This window comes from Amblyraja radiata, chromosome 29, assembly GCF_010909765.2.
Source record: "Amblyraja radiata isolate CabotCenter1 chromosome 29, sAmbRad1.1.pri, whole genome shotgun sequence".
Lineage (NCBI taxonomy): Eukaryota > Metazoa > Chordata > Chondrichthyes > Rajiformes > Rajidae > Amblyraja > Amblyraja radiata.
Window position 1 is genome coordinate 28114329 of NC_045984.1, and position 14457 is coordinate 28128785.

General features: G+C 43.1%; 1 protein-coding gene across 4 annotated transcripts in view; it reads right to left on the bottom strand.

Annotated features, from left to right (window-relative positions):
* Positions 1 to 4725: 4725 nt before the first annotated feature.
* Positions 4726 to 14457, bottom strand: part of tmem259 (transmembrane protein 259) — a 53429-nt gene continuing 43697 nt past the window's right edge. For 3 of the 4 annotated variants that reach the window (XR_004416265.1, XM_033047038.1, XM_033047039.1), the window contains 3 exons: positions 12584 to 12716; positions 7745 to 7844; positions 4726 to 6226 (listed from right to left, as the gene is read on the bottom strand). Coding sequence is in view for 3 of the 4 variants with exons in the window: in XM_033047038.1 (XP_032902929.1) it covers positions 5474 to 6226; positions 7745 to 7844; positions 12584 to 12716 (986 nt within the window). In the remaining variant the exon portion in view is untranslated. Of the gene's footprint in view, positions 6227 to 7744; positions 7845 to 12579; positions 12717 to 14457 lie in introns of those variants that run through there. The other variant, XM_033047040.1, reaches the window with a different exon arrangement.

Below are 14457 nucleotides of genomic sequence, written 5' to 3' on the forward strand. Positions count from 1 at the left end.
GAAAATGATTCTTATTCCATTTTCTCCATCTGCCAGGTTGATATCCAGAAAGCAATTTCCTAACACACCGCACTAGTTATGGAAGTGTCACATTTTATAACTCGCTGGTGACACGGAGGTTTGGTAATACACATTAATCTTTAGGATTTTTGCCATGCCACAACAGCCTGTGAAAAGTTAGGACCAGGATCAAGGAGGAAACTGCTGCACAAAGTTTTAATCAACATTATATTTTACAGGAACCTAGCAAGTGCGGCAGCATTTATGGAGCGAAGGAAATCGGCAACGTTTTGGGCCGAAACCCTTCTTCAGACTGGTATCATGTTTCTCAAGTTTCTTTTGTATGAGTTTCTCCAGCACTTTTGTCTACCTTCAATTTTCCAGCATCTGCAGTTCCTTCTTTTAAACATAATATTTTACAGCTTCTTCTTAGACATACCTTCGGAATTGAGAACCACTCCCTCTGCTATCAGTTTGGAGTTGGCTGCTGAGACCAATGTTGGAATTGCAGATTCCTCCACAGATAGGGAATTGAGTGCCTGGGTGGGTGTAGTCCTTCAATTACTTAGGTGGGGTGTTTCATAAGCTCCCAATGCATAGCTCTGAGGTTCCCATTGTCCACATCTCACAAGACGAGGATACACCAGACGACATCACCGATTATTTAACTGTGACCACCTTCAAGAAACTATACAGATCTGACCAGACTTCAAAGGTATCTGCCTGCTGTCTGCCACAGGGGAAATTATACAACCACAGCATTACAGCACAAGTTCCATCTATGCTCCTACAGTGCTTATATTCTTCACAAGCTCTTAGCACATTTCATTATTTCCTTCCAAGTAGCTCATGCATTAATTTCCTTCTTCCTCAGTATATATCAAACTTTTCCTTAAATAAAACATTCCATCACTCCATGTACAATGTCCATAATCTCACCACTTTCCTGAATTCCTTCTTTAATTCACGGGACTACCCCAAATGCACACATTACAAAATGTTGCCAGAGTCCAAACAGAGAAGAGATTCTTGGACAGAGGGGGCTATAGTCAAGACCTCTTTAAATATATGCAACATTTCCACCCACTCCTGATGTCTGGACCACCAACGCTCAGAGTGGAGAAGTACCATCAGTATGGCCTTGTGAATGTTGGCCACGTGTCATGAGCACAATGAGGTCCGGTGTAAGTGTCAGAAGGAACACACTACTTACAAAACCACCCATCCACTGGTCCCACCTGGCATCTGCGACGCCATCGGCCGAACAGTCTGTGACTCTCATATTGGCCTCGTTAACCACATCGTTACCCACAAAACCAACATGGAAATAAGTCATCCTTGATCCCCGCATCCCTCTAGATCTGCACGGTGGAAGCCAATTAACCCGACATGTCTTTGGAGTATGGGAGGAAAGTCACATGGTCAGCGAAGGTGCAATGGTAATGGAATTGGTCAGGACTGAACCCGGATTGCTGGAACGGTGAGACAGCAGGTTTGCCAGCAATTCTCTTCTCTGCTTCAATGGATGACAATAATGACTTGGAGATACATGCACATTATCTTAAAGCAAACAGGTAGGCCATTTAGTTAAATAGGAGATAACTGCTATAGGAACGTCTTAATAATGCATAAACATGTCACAACCCACCATTTCCATGGTTCCATGCCAGTAGATGTCCAAGTTTTTCTGTTGCTATTGGGATTACTTGTTCCAACCACCAGAAAAGCAGATCTGAGATTCAGCTTGTAGAACATCGTGAAACTAGCCAGAGGCAGTTTTATCTTCTTACAAGCTTTATGGCATCTTTATATATATACCATTCAATTTAGTAGTTGAAGAGCAATCCAATGGAAAGTAAAGTGAGCAATGTAAAAGTTACCGATCGGGGCAAAGAATGGAAAAAAATCCCAAGCAATTGTAAAATGATGACGCAGAAGCTGAATGCGGCACTATTTTACTTGTTCGAGCTCACATATACTCGTGGAAAAATACCCTCGGGGTGCCCGAGAAGGGGAGAGAGGATGAGCACCCCAATTTGACGGATCAAAGGCTAACGACTAATGGCAATGGACAACCGACTACTATGAGTATGAAATGCAGATGTGGAAAGGTCTGCAAGAACAGCCGAGGCGTGAAGATTCACCAGACCCGGATTAAGTGTTTGGAGGGAGGGAGAGCGTCACAATGCACAGGTATTCTACCTGGTGAGACACAGGAGATGAGACACAGTGGCGCAAATAGTCCCTCAGAACAGACCTCCAGAGAAGGTTCGAGTCAAATGGTCACAGGCCTGCAAGACGACAATCTGGCATCAGTTCGGCGAGGCCCAAGTACGAAGAGCTGGTCATAGGGCTGGAAGGCAAGGTGTATGTCCATCGAGGTTGGCTGCAGAAGTTTTGCAGGGCAGGGCAATCGCTCTACAAAGCCTTGAGTGCACTGGGCATCAACGGAATGGAGAGAAGAGCCATCAAGAACACCACAGAGGCAACGGAGAAAGCCTCGAGATGGCTCTGGATCAGGAGAGGAGGTCTGTGGGGAGAAGCGAATGCCACCTGGGTGCGGGTGTCTGATGTTGAAAGACTAGAAACACACAATGACCCCAGGTTACATCACTGATGATGTGTTCAGGAGCATCAATAGATGTAATTTATCAAATATGCTGGAGTAACTCAGAAGGACAGGCAGCATCTCTGAAGAAAGGAATGGGCGATGTTTCGGGTCATGACCCTTCTGCAGACTTCAGACTGAAGAAGGGTCTCGACCCAAAATGTCACCCATTCCTTCTCTCCAGAGATGCTGCCTGTCCCCCGCTGAGTTACTCCATCATTTTGTATCTATCTTCGGTTTAAACCAGCATCTGCAGTTCCTTCTTATACTATGCTGGATATTTTTAGCTGACAATCTTTTTGAAATTTGATATTTTTAAAAGTGTATAAAAACAAAGTATTAAGTAGATTAATCGTGGAAAGTTTCTGATAGGCTGTCAGCACTAGCACGTAGACTGCATGACTTCCTCTGGCTCTCTAATTTGAGTAAATGAAGGAGTTTCAGAATCTGGTCACTGAACACAGTTCCGTCAATCACCCGGAGCTCTGTCACACTTCACTCGTGAACTGAATGCATTTATTGCGAGGCGTTAAGAGACCCATGAGAAATAGATCTAATAACGTCAACATATTGGCAGCTTTGGCAGGTGTGGAGCAAGGACAAAATAACCTAGGGCAGGAAATAAGTCGACTTTGCAAAGTTTTCCTCAGGAACACCTGAAAACGGTCGTGTCTAAATTGGAGAAACTGTCTCTCAGACATATCGATGGCCTAACGTAGTCAAACTGAGAATTGTGCTTCTGGAAAATGTGTCCAATTCCTCCATCACAATCCCGGGTCCATATGTCCGACACTACATTTAGAAAACATTAGGCTTGTCTTGGCGGAAAAAGCAGATCAATTTCTTAAGACATGGTTGCCTTTTACTGAATTTCTGCAACAACAGAATGGTTAAACACAATTTTAAACCCGATGCCAGGGATGGGTGAGGGGGGGGGGGGGAAGGTATATCTTCTCTTTTCTTATTTCTTTTCTTTCCTCTTGCACTTCTTTGGTAGCTTAGGGGTCTTTTTCTTGCTTTCTCTTACTTTACTTCTTCTCTCTTTTCATTCTCTTCTTTTTTCTCTTTTTTTTCCTTCCTTTTTTTGATTTAGGTTTCCAATGTTAAAAATGAAGCTGTACAATAATTGTATAACTGTAATGTCGATTGCCTCATCATTGTACAATTGCTTCTTAATAAAATTAATTAAAAAAAAATAAAAAAATCCCGGGTCCACCTTGTGCTACCGGCAAGACAAATCCAGCAGAGGGTCTGGATGCGGTACATTGGCAAGAGGGAGCAGCAACTGGAATCTTCATCATTGACTCGATCCTCACGAAGTTTCATGGCATCAGGTCAAACATAAGCATTGCAATCTCCACCTGATTTTCACATCATCCTCACTCAGCTCATGAATGGGTGCTCACGCTGTTTGAATAACACTTCCAAAAGCGTGAAGACGAGCGAAGTCCTTTAGTGATCTCGTCAAAAGTGGCTTAGAGCATCACAAATGAATGAAGCCTAAAGGACGTATCTGCCAAATTAGATAAGCAACAAGAAGCAAGCCAAGCAACATGAGGAATAAACCCACTGAACCTCATCCTCACCAACTTACCCGAGATAGATGCACCTGTCCAATACCGTATTAATAGAAGTAACCACTACACAAACTTGTGCAGATCAAGTCCTGACTTCTCATTTAGTATTGTGTTCATATGCTAAAAGTGGTGGAGTCAGAATACAAAGCTCTGCTCTTTACTGATCAACAAGCCGAGTCAATGGATAGTTGTTGTAGAATAGTATTTTATTCCAATGCATTTAAGAAGGAACTGCAGATGCTGGAAAATCGAAGGTAGACAAAAGTGCTGGAGAAACTCAGCGGGTGCAGCCAAAACGTTGCCTATTTCCTTCGCTCCATAGATGCTGCTGCACCCGCTGAGTTTCTCCAGCACTTTTGTCTACCTTTTATTCCAATGCAGTTGCACTAACCTTTTAAGCTTAGGGCAAGGTTAGCATGTTATAGATTCCACCTAGTGCTCAATCCGCAGTAATTTGAAGGTGAAGTTGATCGTCCCTTAACTCAATGGTTTCAGAAAATGAAACCAAGAACATTTTTAATTCAATAAATACAGTGCATGTTTTAAAAGTAATTCACAAGCATGTTCAGATCTCATTTATTTTAATATGTACAAAGACTGAAACTCTTACATTACATTTAAATACAATATTGTCAACAAAAAAAAAAAAAATCAATCAGAATCAGTTCCAAATTAGTTTAGGTTTAAAGTTTATTAGAAGCCACTGGAATTGCTACACTACCTTCTTTTGAATTTCTTCTGTATGTAGGCACCAGTTCAAGAAAGAAGACTTGAAAGTCTTTCAGGTAATAAGACATTAGCAGAATTGAATCAATACACGTCAAATTATTGCACTGTGGAATCAACTTACATGTATGTATGCTGTGAGTTCAAAGGAACAAGCATCTTCTACCGCCTTTCACACATTTGCCTTTTTTTGGGTACCCAGCTGCGAGTTCCGTTGATTCTTTGTAGGAGGTCTTCCGCTGCCACTGCAGACCGATCATTGCACTAGTGTAACAGTAATGCACACAGCAGTGCTGACGGTTAGGGACACGGTGATTGAATGGAGGGGTTATCATTCCAATTGAGCTCCGACCATTGACGTTCACCGAGCAGGGTGCTGCTCCACTCCCTCCTATTTACTTTAGGAAACCAGCTGAAAGTAGTGGGACATTTTGGTTTTGCAAATGAAAACGCTCGATGTTACAGTGGATCCCCCTTACCAATTGGTACATATTTTGTGAACTTTTTAAAAAAGGGCCTTTTTAGCAAACTGCCTGATAGAACAGCAAACATGCCGGAAGGTTCATGAAACGCTGTGCCCACTTGTCTCTGTGTTTGTGCTCTTTGAAACATTAGTTTGGCTGCCACGGTCCATTTCTGATTGGTCAAAACTAACATCATTATCAGGTAGAGATGAATGCACATGGGTTTCATTGTCTTGTGTGGGACACAAGTCCTGGCGGTCACTTTTAGTGACAACTCCCTCTTGGTTCTCTGTTGCACAATGATTCCTTGTGCTGAGGTCCATTACTGTTTGAAGATCACCACTGTGCGAAGACACGGCTTCATTAGCTTCGGAACTTGAAGTTGGTTGAACATGTTCAATGGGACTAGAATCATTTAAAACATTCGGGACATTTGAACCATTATTACTTAATGTCTCGTTCACATTGCCGGAGCTCTCTGCAGAAGTATTCCTTTCTGGAGCTGCAATGCCTTCTGATATGATTGCTGCAGTTTCTGCCACCCAATTCAGATTACCACTTAATGGGGTCTCCTCAGGGTTTGCATTCTGCATGCGAGTAGGTTGAATGCTGTCTGCTAGGCTGGGTGCATCATTCGACTGGGCAGGACCAGGAGTAGGTTCAAGAAGATTTTCTGGATCAGTGGGGTTTTGTTGAACACTTTCTGTGGCAGTGTTGTTGTTGAGGTTATCCTGAAGTGTTGTCTGGTTGGCTTGGCCAGCCTGTTGGTTCTGGAGCAACATCTCCTGAATGCGAATTTGTTGAAGAATAGCCGGCAGTTCATAGTGATGGAAGAAGTAGATCATCGAGTGCTGGGAAAGAAAATAGTAAAGTAAAGTAAAGTAAAGTAAAGATCCGAGCCAATGCTAAGTTACTCAAGTTATTTCCTTACACAGAACATAGCCACAAAGCTAATAAAACAATGCAAAAAAAGGATCTAAAATTGTAACATGTTTCTTGGTTGCCACAAAGTCATGATTTTATTCAGTACAGAGAGCACTGATTTGTGGTTTCTTAACAAAGGCCCAATAACTCCCTGCTTGTGACAGGATTAAATGCACCTGTACATCTATTATTGTTTCTCTTTCATTGTAAAGGGCCTGTTCCACTTGGGCGACCTAATTGGTGAGTTTAGAAGAGCTTAGGAGAGTTTGAAAAAAATGTCATGTTGAAGACCTTCTTAGACTATGCTGAAGACCAGTTTCGACCAGCTACGGCTAACTTCGGGAAAATTGGACACCGAATAGTGGATAGTGAAGACGACCTCCTTCGATCTCCTACGACTTCCCTTCGACTATGATGAAGACCACCTACGACTAGCTTCGACTACCCACGACTAACATGCCGACCTACCACGATTAAACCTACGAGTAAAAAAAGTATCGATTTTTTCCATGGCAACCTTTTTTTACTTGCGGGCATTTTTTAATATTTTGAAAAAAATGGAGCGGCCTAGCTGAGGCCTCGAGTACGCGTAGACCACTCTCGAGCATGAAGGAGAGTTACGAAGACCTCCTACCACCTCTTGGCCACCATGCTGCGAGTATAGGTCGAGGGCAAACTCACCAGAACTCGCGGTAGAGGTCGCCCAAGTGGGGCAGGCCCTTTAGGCACACAATTCTGAAAAGATTCACTTGCCATTTCTACTTTAAAGATCCTACCTACACCTTTTCAACATTAAGTTTTATTCATTTCAATTACCTATATTTTCATGAATTGTCTATTTTTCATTAGGAAGCGAGGAAAGGAAACACAGAAAAAACCTCAAACTGCCAATGCTTAACTTGATCCCATTTTAAAAGGAATAGGCAAAATTGACAATCATCTAATCTGAACTTGACTGTCCCACAACAAAACAATCCCTTCATCTGCTGGTTGGGTGACCAAGATGCGCGGGGAGATGGTGTCCCTACCGCGTCACCAGTGCCATTTTCAATTGTGACGTGGCTGACGGGCCTCCTCCAACTGCGCAGGCGCGGATGGGGCGTAAATATACAGGTACATACTTTTTTCCCGCAAATCATCCCGTGGGCCTGATTGGACCCCTGCACGTCTCCCCGCGCGTGCGCAGTTGGGGCGGCAGTCGCACATGCCTGAAATTTCCCGAAATTATTTTATTTCCATAAAATTACCTCAAGACACCCAGAATTTCCCAAATTTCGGGTAATTTCCTTCAAAGTGGAAACACTGCTTCAGCAGTAATGCATTCCACATTTACAAGGTCCAATAACTTCCCCAGATTCACAGCCACATGTATCCCAGTAAGAGTCAATGTATTGAAGAAATTCATGGACCGTGGAATTTAGAAGAAAAATATAGAATTTTTATACCTGAATGAACAGCCAAGATGTTACCAAAGCCAAACTGCTGTACTGGCCATTGAAGCGATAATGATAGGCATAAAAGGCAAAGTGGTACAGGTAAAAGAATCTGTAAAATACACAAACACTCATATTAATTGATTGAAGGACATACCTTAAGTATAATTATTACCATATGAAAGGAAGCCTGTTGAATGATCAAATCATGGTAGCTCTCTGCAGAGCAATTCCACCTGTCCCATTCCTCTACATCCTATTGCCCTGCATCACTGCAGCTTATTCTCTTAAAGTCATAAGTGATAGCAGCAGAATTAGGCCATTAGGATTAGACCAGAATTAGGTTGTCCACTCTGCCATTCAATCATGGCTGATCTCTGTCACATACCTGAAGTCTCACCTTTTTGATGCTTGCGCCCCTTACCAACACTGGGGTAATTTACAGTAGACAATTAATCTAGCAGCATTAATCTAGCAGCAACAATTAACCAGGAGGCAGCTCAATTGTCAGTGAAGCATCACTCCCTGACGAGCTCAATGCGTTCTACGCACGGTTCGATAGGGACAACATTGTTGTGCCTTCCCGAGCTCTTATTCGCCCTGACGGTGCTCCAGTCACAGAGGCCGACGTCAGAAAATCCTTCAGGAGGGTGAACCCTTTGAAAGCACCTGGACCTGATGGTATACCCGGTCGTGTTCTAAATAACCTGTGTGGATCAACTGACTGGCGTTTTTACGGACATTTTCAACCTCTCACTTCTGAGGTCTGAGGTTCCCACCTGCTTTAAAAGGGCATCAACAAGAAGAGCAAGGTGACCGTGCCTCAATGACTATCGACCAGTGGCACTAACGTCAGTTGTGATGAAGTGCTTTGAGAGGTTGATTATGGCGCATATCAACTTCTACCTCAAGAACCTCGACCCACTGCAGTTCGCTTACCGCCACAACAGATCAACGGTGGATGCGATCTCACCGGCTCTCCACTCTCCTCTGGACCACTTGGACAACAAAAACCCATATGTCAGGCAGTTATTCATTGACTACAGCTCAGTGTTTAATACGATCATCCACGCCAAGCTGGTTACCAAGCTCTCAGATGTGGGTCTCTGCGCTTCCCTCTGCAATTGGATCCTCATCTACAGACCAGTCTGGTGGAAATGTGTCATCCTTGACACATTTCCACAATCAGCATGGGAACACCTCAAGGCTGCGTGCTCAGCCCCCTGCTGTACTCACTCTATACCAATGACTGCGTAGTCGGACATAGTGCGAACTCCATCATCAAGTTCGCCGACGACACCATAGTTGTTGGACGAATCACTGATGGTGATGAGTCGGACAATAGACGTGAGATCGACCGACTGACCAAATGGTGCCAGCACAATAATCTGGCTCTCAGCAGCAACAAAACTAAGGAACTGATTGTGGACTTTGGAAGGGGTAGGATAGGGACCCACAATCCAGTTTATATCAAAGGGTCAAGAACTTCAAATTCCTGGGCGTGCATATTTCCGAAGATCTTTCCTGATCCTAGCACACTGATGATGCAATTATAAAGAAAGCACATCAGCGCCTCTACTTCCTGAGAAGATTACGGAGAGTCAGTAGGACTCTCTCGAACTTCGACAGGTGCACAGTAGAGAGCATGCTGACTGGTTGCATCGTGGCTTGGTTCGGCAACTTGAGCGTCTGGGAGCGGAAAAGAATGCAGAAAGTTGTGACCACTGCCCAGTCCATCATCGGCTCTGACTTCCCCACCATCGAAGGGATCTATCGCAGTCGCTGCCTTAAAAAGGCTGCCAGCATCATCAAGGACCCACACCATCCTGGCCACACACCCATCTCTCCGCTGCCATCAGGTAGAAGGTACAGGAGCCTGAAATCTGGTACATCCAGGTTCATGAACAGCTTCATCCCCACAGCCATCAGGCTATTAAACTCGCCATCAAACAAACTCTGAACTATAACAGCCTACTGCACTTTATCTGTTTATTTATGTGTATATATATGGTCTATGCTATATAGACACACTGAACTGTTCTGTACTTAAGCTTACTATATTCTGTTGTGCTGCAGCAAGCAAGAATTTCATTGTCCTATCTGGGACACATGACAATAAACTCTCTTGACTTGACTGGTCTTTGGTGTGTGCCAGTAAAGAGGAGAATCTGGATGCAACCCACACCATCAAGCGCTAAAGACGCACACACACACAGCGTCTGGGATTAGGATAACCCCATTGTTTCCGGATCACTGAATGAGCAGCACTAATTGCTGAGCAACATGCCTTCTTCCTCGAAGACAAACATTGAGATGAAGCTCAGAGAACACAAGAAATACCAGCGATTTCAATTCCATGAAAACCATATTTGCAGTTTTGAAACATTGCTTTGCACAGCAATCCGGCAAATAACATAAAAATGGAATCATGATATATGGACCCTGAAAAGAGATCATTTTTCATGGTCTACATTGTGTCAGGGTTGTGCACCAACTTGCTTCTTATTCAGCTTGGCCAAGGAGGGGGGGAAATCTTACCAGAGTCATTGTTTCCATCACTATCCACAACCACATCCCAACATGCGTGTTTAGGATGAAGTATGTTGCGGGAAAGTAGTAATACCTACCATAATTAAATAAACATAAACTTGCATTCAAATTAATTTCAGATGAACAGTGCACATTTGTGCAGAGCATAAGAGGAATAGTCCCTTCACCGAGGAATGGAAATAAACCTGAAGCAATTTTAAAGGTTTTTTAATTGAGGTTAGAATAATAAAACAGCATTCAAAATTATACTAACTTCATGTTTAGTAACTACAGAGATATACAGTGCCCATCATAATGTTTGGGCCAAAGACTCATCTTTTATTTATTTGCCTCAGTACTCCACAATTTGAGATTTGTAATAGAAAAAAAATCACATGTGTTAAAGTGCACATTGTCAGATTTTATTAAAGGGTATTTTTACACAATTTTGGTTTCACCATGTAGAATTTAGTTGTGTTTATACATAGTCCCCCCTTTTCAGGGCACCATAATGTTTGGGACACATGGCTTCACAGGTGTTTGTAATTGCTCCTTAATGCCTCCTTAATGCAGATATAAGAGAGCTCTCAGCACCTAGTCTTTCCTCCAGTCTTTCTATCACCTTTGAAAACTGTTATTGCTGTTTATCAACATGAGGACCAAAGTTGTGCCAATGAAAGTCAAAGAAGTCATTATGAGACTGAGAAACAAGAATAAAACAGTTGGAGACATCAGCCAACTGCTGATGGCAGTAGTATAATAAATTCTGAAGTGTATAGACACATCCTATCTGCTCAAGTTCAAACAAACGCCTCAAAACTCATTGGCCGGCGGTTCATTCCACCGCAAGACAATGATCCCAAACATACTGCTAAAGCAACAAAGGAGTTTTTCAAAGCTAAAAAATGCTCAATTCAATAGTGGCCAAGTCAATCACCCGATCTGAACCCAATTGAGCATGCCTTTTATATGCTGAAGAGAAAACTGAAAGGGACTAGCTCCCAAAACAAGCATAAGCTTAAGATGGCTGCAATACAGGCCTGGCAGAGAATCACCAGAGAAGACACCCAGCAACTGGTGATGTCCATTAAAATTTTATTAAAATCTGACAATGTGCACTTTAACCACATGTGATTTTTTTTTCTATCACAAATCTCAAATTGTGGAGTAGAGGCAATTAAATCAATGACGGTCTTGATCCCAAACATTATGGAGGGCACTGTATGATCTAGAATATCATTTGATCCGTAAAGCCTGAAGTTCTGCATGGAACAGCTATTCCCATAGCCTGAGCCTTCATTTGTTTTAATGCAGTTCATCGAGAGCAAGACCTACAGTCCAGGAATCCCCAGATGCAGGAGATGCCCACAAAACAAGATACAAGATAGATTTATTCATCACCAGATGGCACAGTGAAATGAAATTCCCATACAGCTATACAATAAAAAAAAGGGACACAACACACCATAGGGTTTGACATAAAACATCCCCACACAGCAGAATCAAAGTTTCCCACTGTGTGGGAAGGCACCAAAGTCAGTCTCTTCCTCCATTGTTCCCCATGGTCAGGGCCTCCCCGTGCCCTCCGCAGTTGCCGCTACGGGCGGCCCGATGTTCAGGACCGCTCGCCGGGGTGTTGTAAGTCCGACGTCGGGGCTGCGGGACGTCCTCAGCGGCGTGGACACCAGAGTCGGCCCCCTCCTACTGGAGTCGGCGGCTTCCAAAGTCCGCAGGCCGCACCGGGTGGAGACTGCTGCTGGAGACCCTCTGCAAGGCGCCCCAGGACTCCTCGATGTTGTTCAGCGCCGCCCGCGTTGGAAGCTCTCCGCACCAGAGCTCCACGATGTTGGAGCAGCGGCCCAACGCTCCGGAGCTCCAAACGGCGACCCAGGTAGGCATCGCCCGCTCCGTGGTGACTCCAGCGCTGCGCCGCCGCTGTAGCAGCCCTGGTCCGGTTCCCGGTCCCCGGCAAGAAAGGCCGCTCCGATCCAGCTGGTAGGCCGCGAGGTGGGGGGGCGAGGACGCGACTCGGAGAAATAGTCGCGTCCCCGCCAGGAAGAGACTGGGAAACGGTTTCCCCCTTACCCTGCCCCCCTCCCCCCCCCACATAGAAAAGTAAAAGTTTCCCCCAACACAAGACTTTAGACTAACTAAAAATTAAAAAAAAGATAGAAATAACAGACAGGCTGTAGGTAGAGGCTGCTGCCAGTGCAGCGCCCCTAGTGGATATAGTCCATATATTCCACCAGATTCCCTATTAACATGCTACATTTGGACTCATCACTATTGTAACATTTCACAATTTAAAAGCAGGACACTTACCGAAGCCAATGGCGTTTGCTGGTGTTAGTATGACAGCAAATTGCGTCATACTGGTCTGCCAACCAGACAATTAAAATGATATAAAATGCCGTGGTCGTGTCATTGAAGAATTCCGACATTATGGCTTCCATCCCTGATGGAAGAGAAGACGAGAGATCAGGTATGTAAAATGGTTTGCATAAAAAAAGAATTGAAACCACTTCAACACAAAAAAAAACGTGCAAATATTGGTATTAAGGAAAATTAGAAAGCCCATGGCTAGGAATACATTATCTTAAAGAAAAATCCCATATAGATCCCACCATAATTACCATTACAACTTGAAAGGAATTGAGAACTTATGATGTATGGTTTTTATTTAGTTACATGTAAGCCTTGTGTCCCACTGGCCCAAGAATAATGAGCAAAGAAAACAGTTTGCTTTTTCCTACGGACTGACAAATGTCTATTTTCACAAAATGAAAAGCAACCTGATGACGCCATCATCTATTCAGAGCATCACAAACCTACAGGATGCAATAAAATTAATTTGTATTTTCTATAGTTATTAAGTGATGCGAACAACTCTGTAGTTTACACTTGGAAGTGATATTAACTAGCAACTAGTACCCGTTGAATATTATTTTAAAAACGGAAGAAATCTAGAAAGGCTCCTAAATCAGGTTGGGATGGTGAAACGGCGATGAAGGCTGCACTAACTTCATGTCAAGATGCACAAAAACCGTGGGATTTTGTCACAAAATACCCCTTGTTCATAAAATGTGTGTCAAAACTTTACTGAAAAAGATAGGTGTTTAGCAAACTTTCCTTCATCAATCACGGTATTGAGTACAGGGGTACTGCTGTAACATGTTGATAAGGCTGCACTTGGGAGTATTGTGTACAGATCTGGCTGCCATTAAAGTGGTATAGGTGCAACAAAAGATTTACAAGGATGTTACTGGTTCTGGATGATATGCATTTCAGAATCAGGCAGGATTTGTTTTTCACTGGAGTATTGGCGATTTATAAAATCATCAAGGCTTTAGTTTGGGTGAATAGTCAATCTTTGCCCCAAGATAGGAAAGTTTAAAACTAGAGGGTATAGGTTTATGGTGAGGGGAAAGATTTAAGAGGTACCTAAGGAGCAATGTTTTCCACACATAGGGCGATTTGTTTGTAGAATGAGATTATGACATTTAAAAGACACTTAGACAGGTACATGTGGAGGGTGAAGGAAGGAACTGCAAATGCTGGTTTAAACCGAAGATAGACACAAAAAGCTTTTTGTGTCTATAGACAGGTACATGGATAGGAAAGGTTTGTATGGATACGAGCCAGCCATGAGTAAGTGGGACTCACTTGGCTAGGCAACTTGAATGACATGGACAAATTGGGCCAAATGGTCTTGTTTCCATGCTGTGATTATGACTCCGATTCAAATTAACCCCACTGCTCTTCCGCGGGACAGAGCTCTCCTTTGATTAAATGCAATTTACTGACAATGGGATTTGTGTACATGACCAAATGCATTCCTACTTTGAATTGCACCTTCTTTCTGCAAACTGGAGGGTTTAAAAAAATCTTTTTTGTTTTTTAAAAAAGCTTGCTGAGTCAACAGATTTCTTATTTTTCTTTGGGCAGCTGACAGTGTTTTAGTGAAAACTAATAATCAATCGGAAACCTACAGCACAGAAAAGGTCTAAGACACACTTATTTGAGAGGGGAGAATATTGTCCAAAAATCAAAGTCACATAAAAGGACGGGATAGAAAATGCAATGAAGTAACACAGGTCTGCATGATAATCATGAGGAAGGATAATAAGTGATCCGTACAAAATTCAAATCAAAGGAGAAATCTCTTTCCCTTGATATCAAAGACATGTAGAAATCAT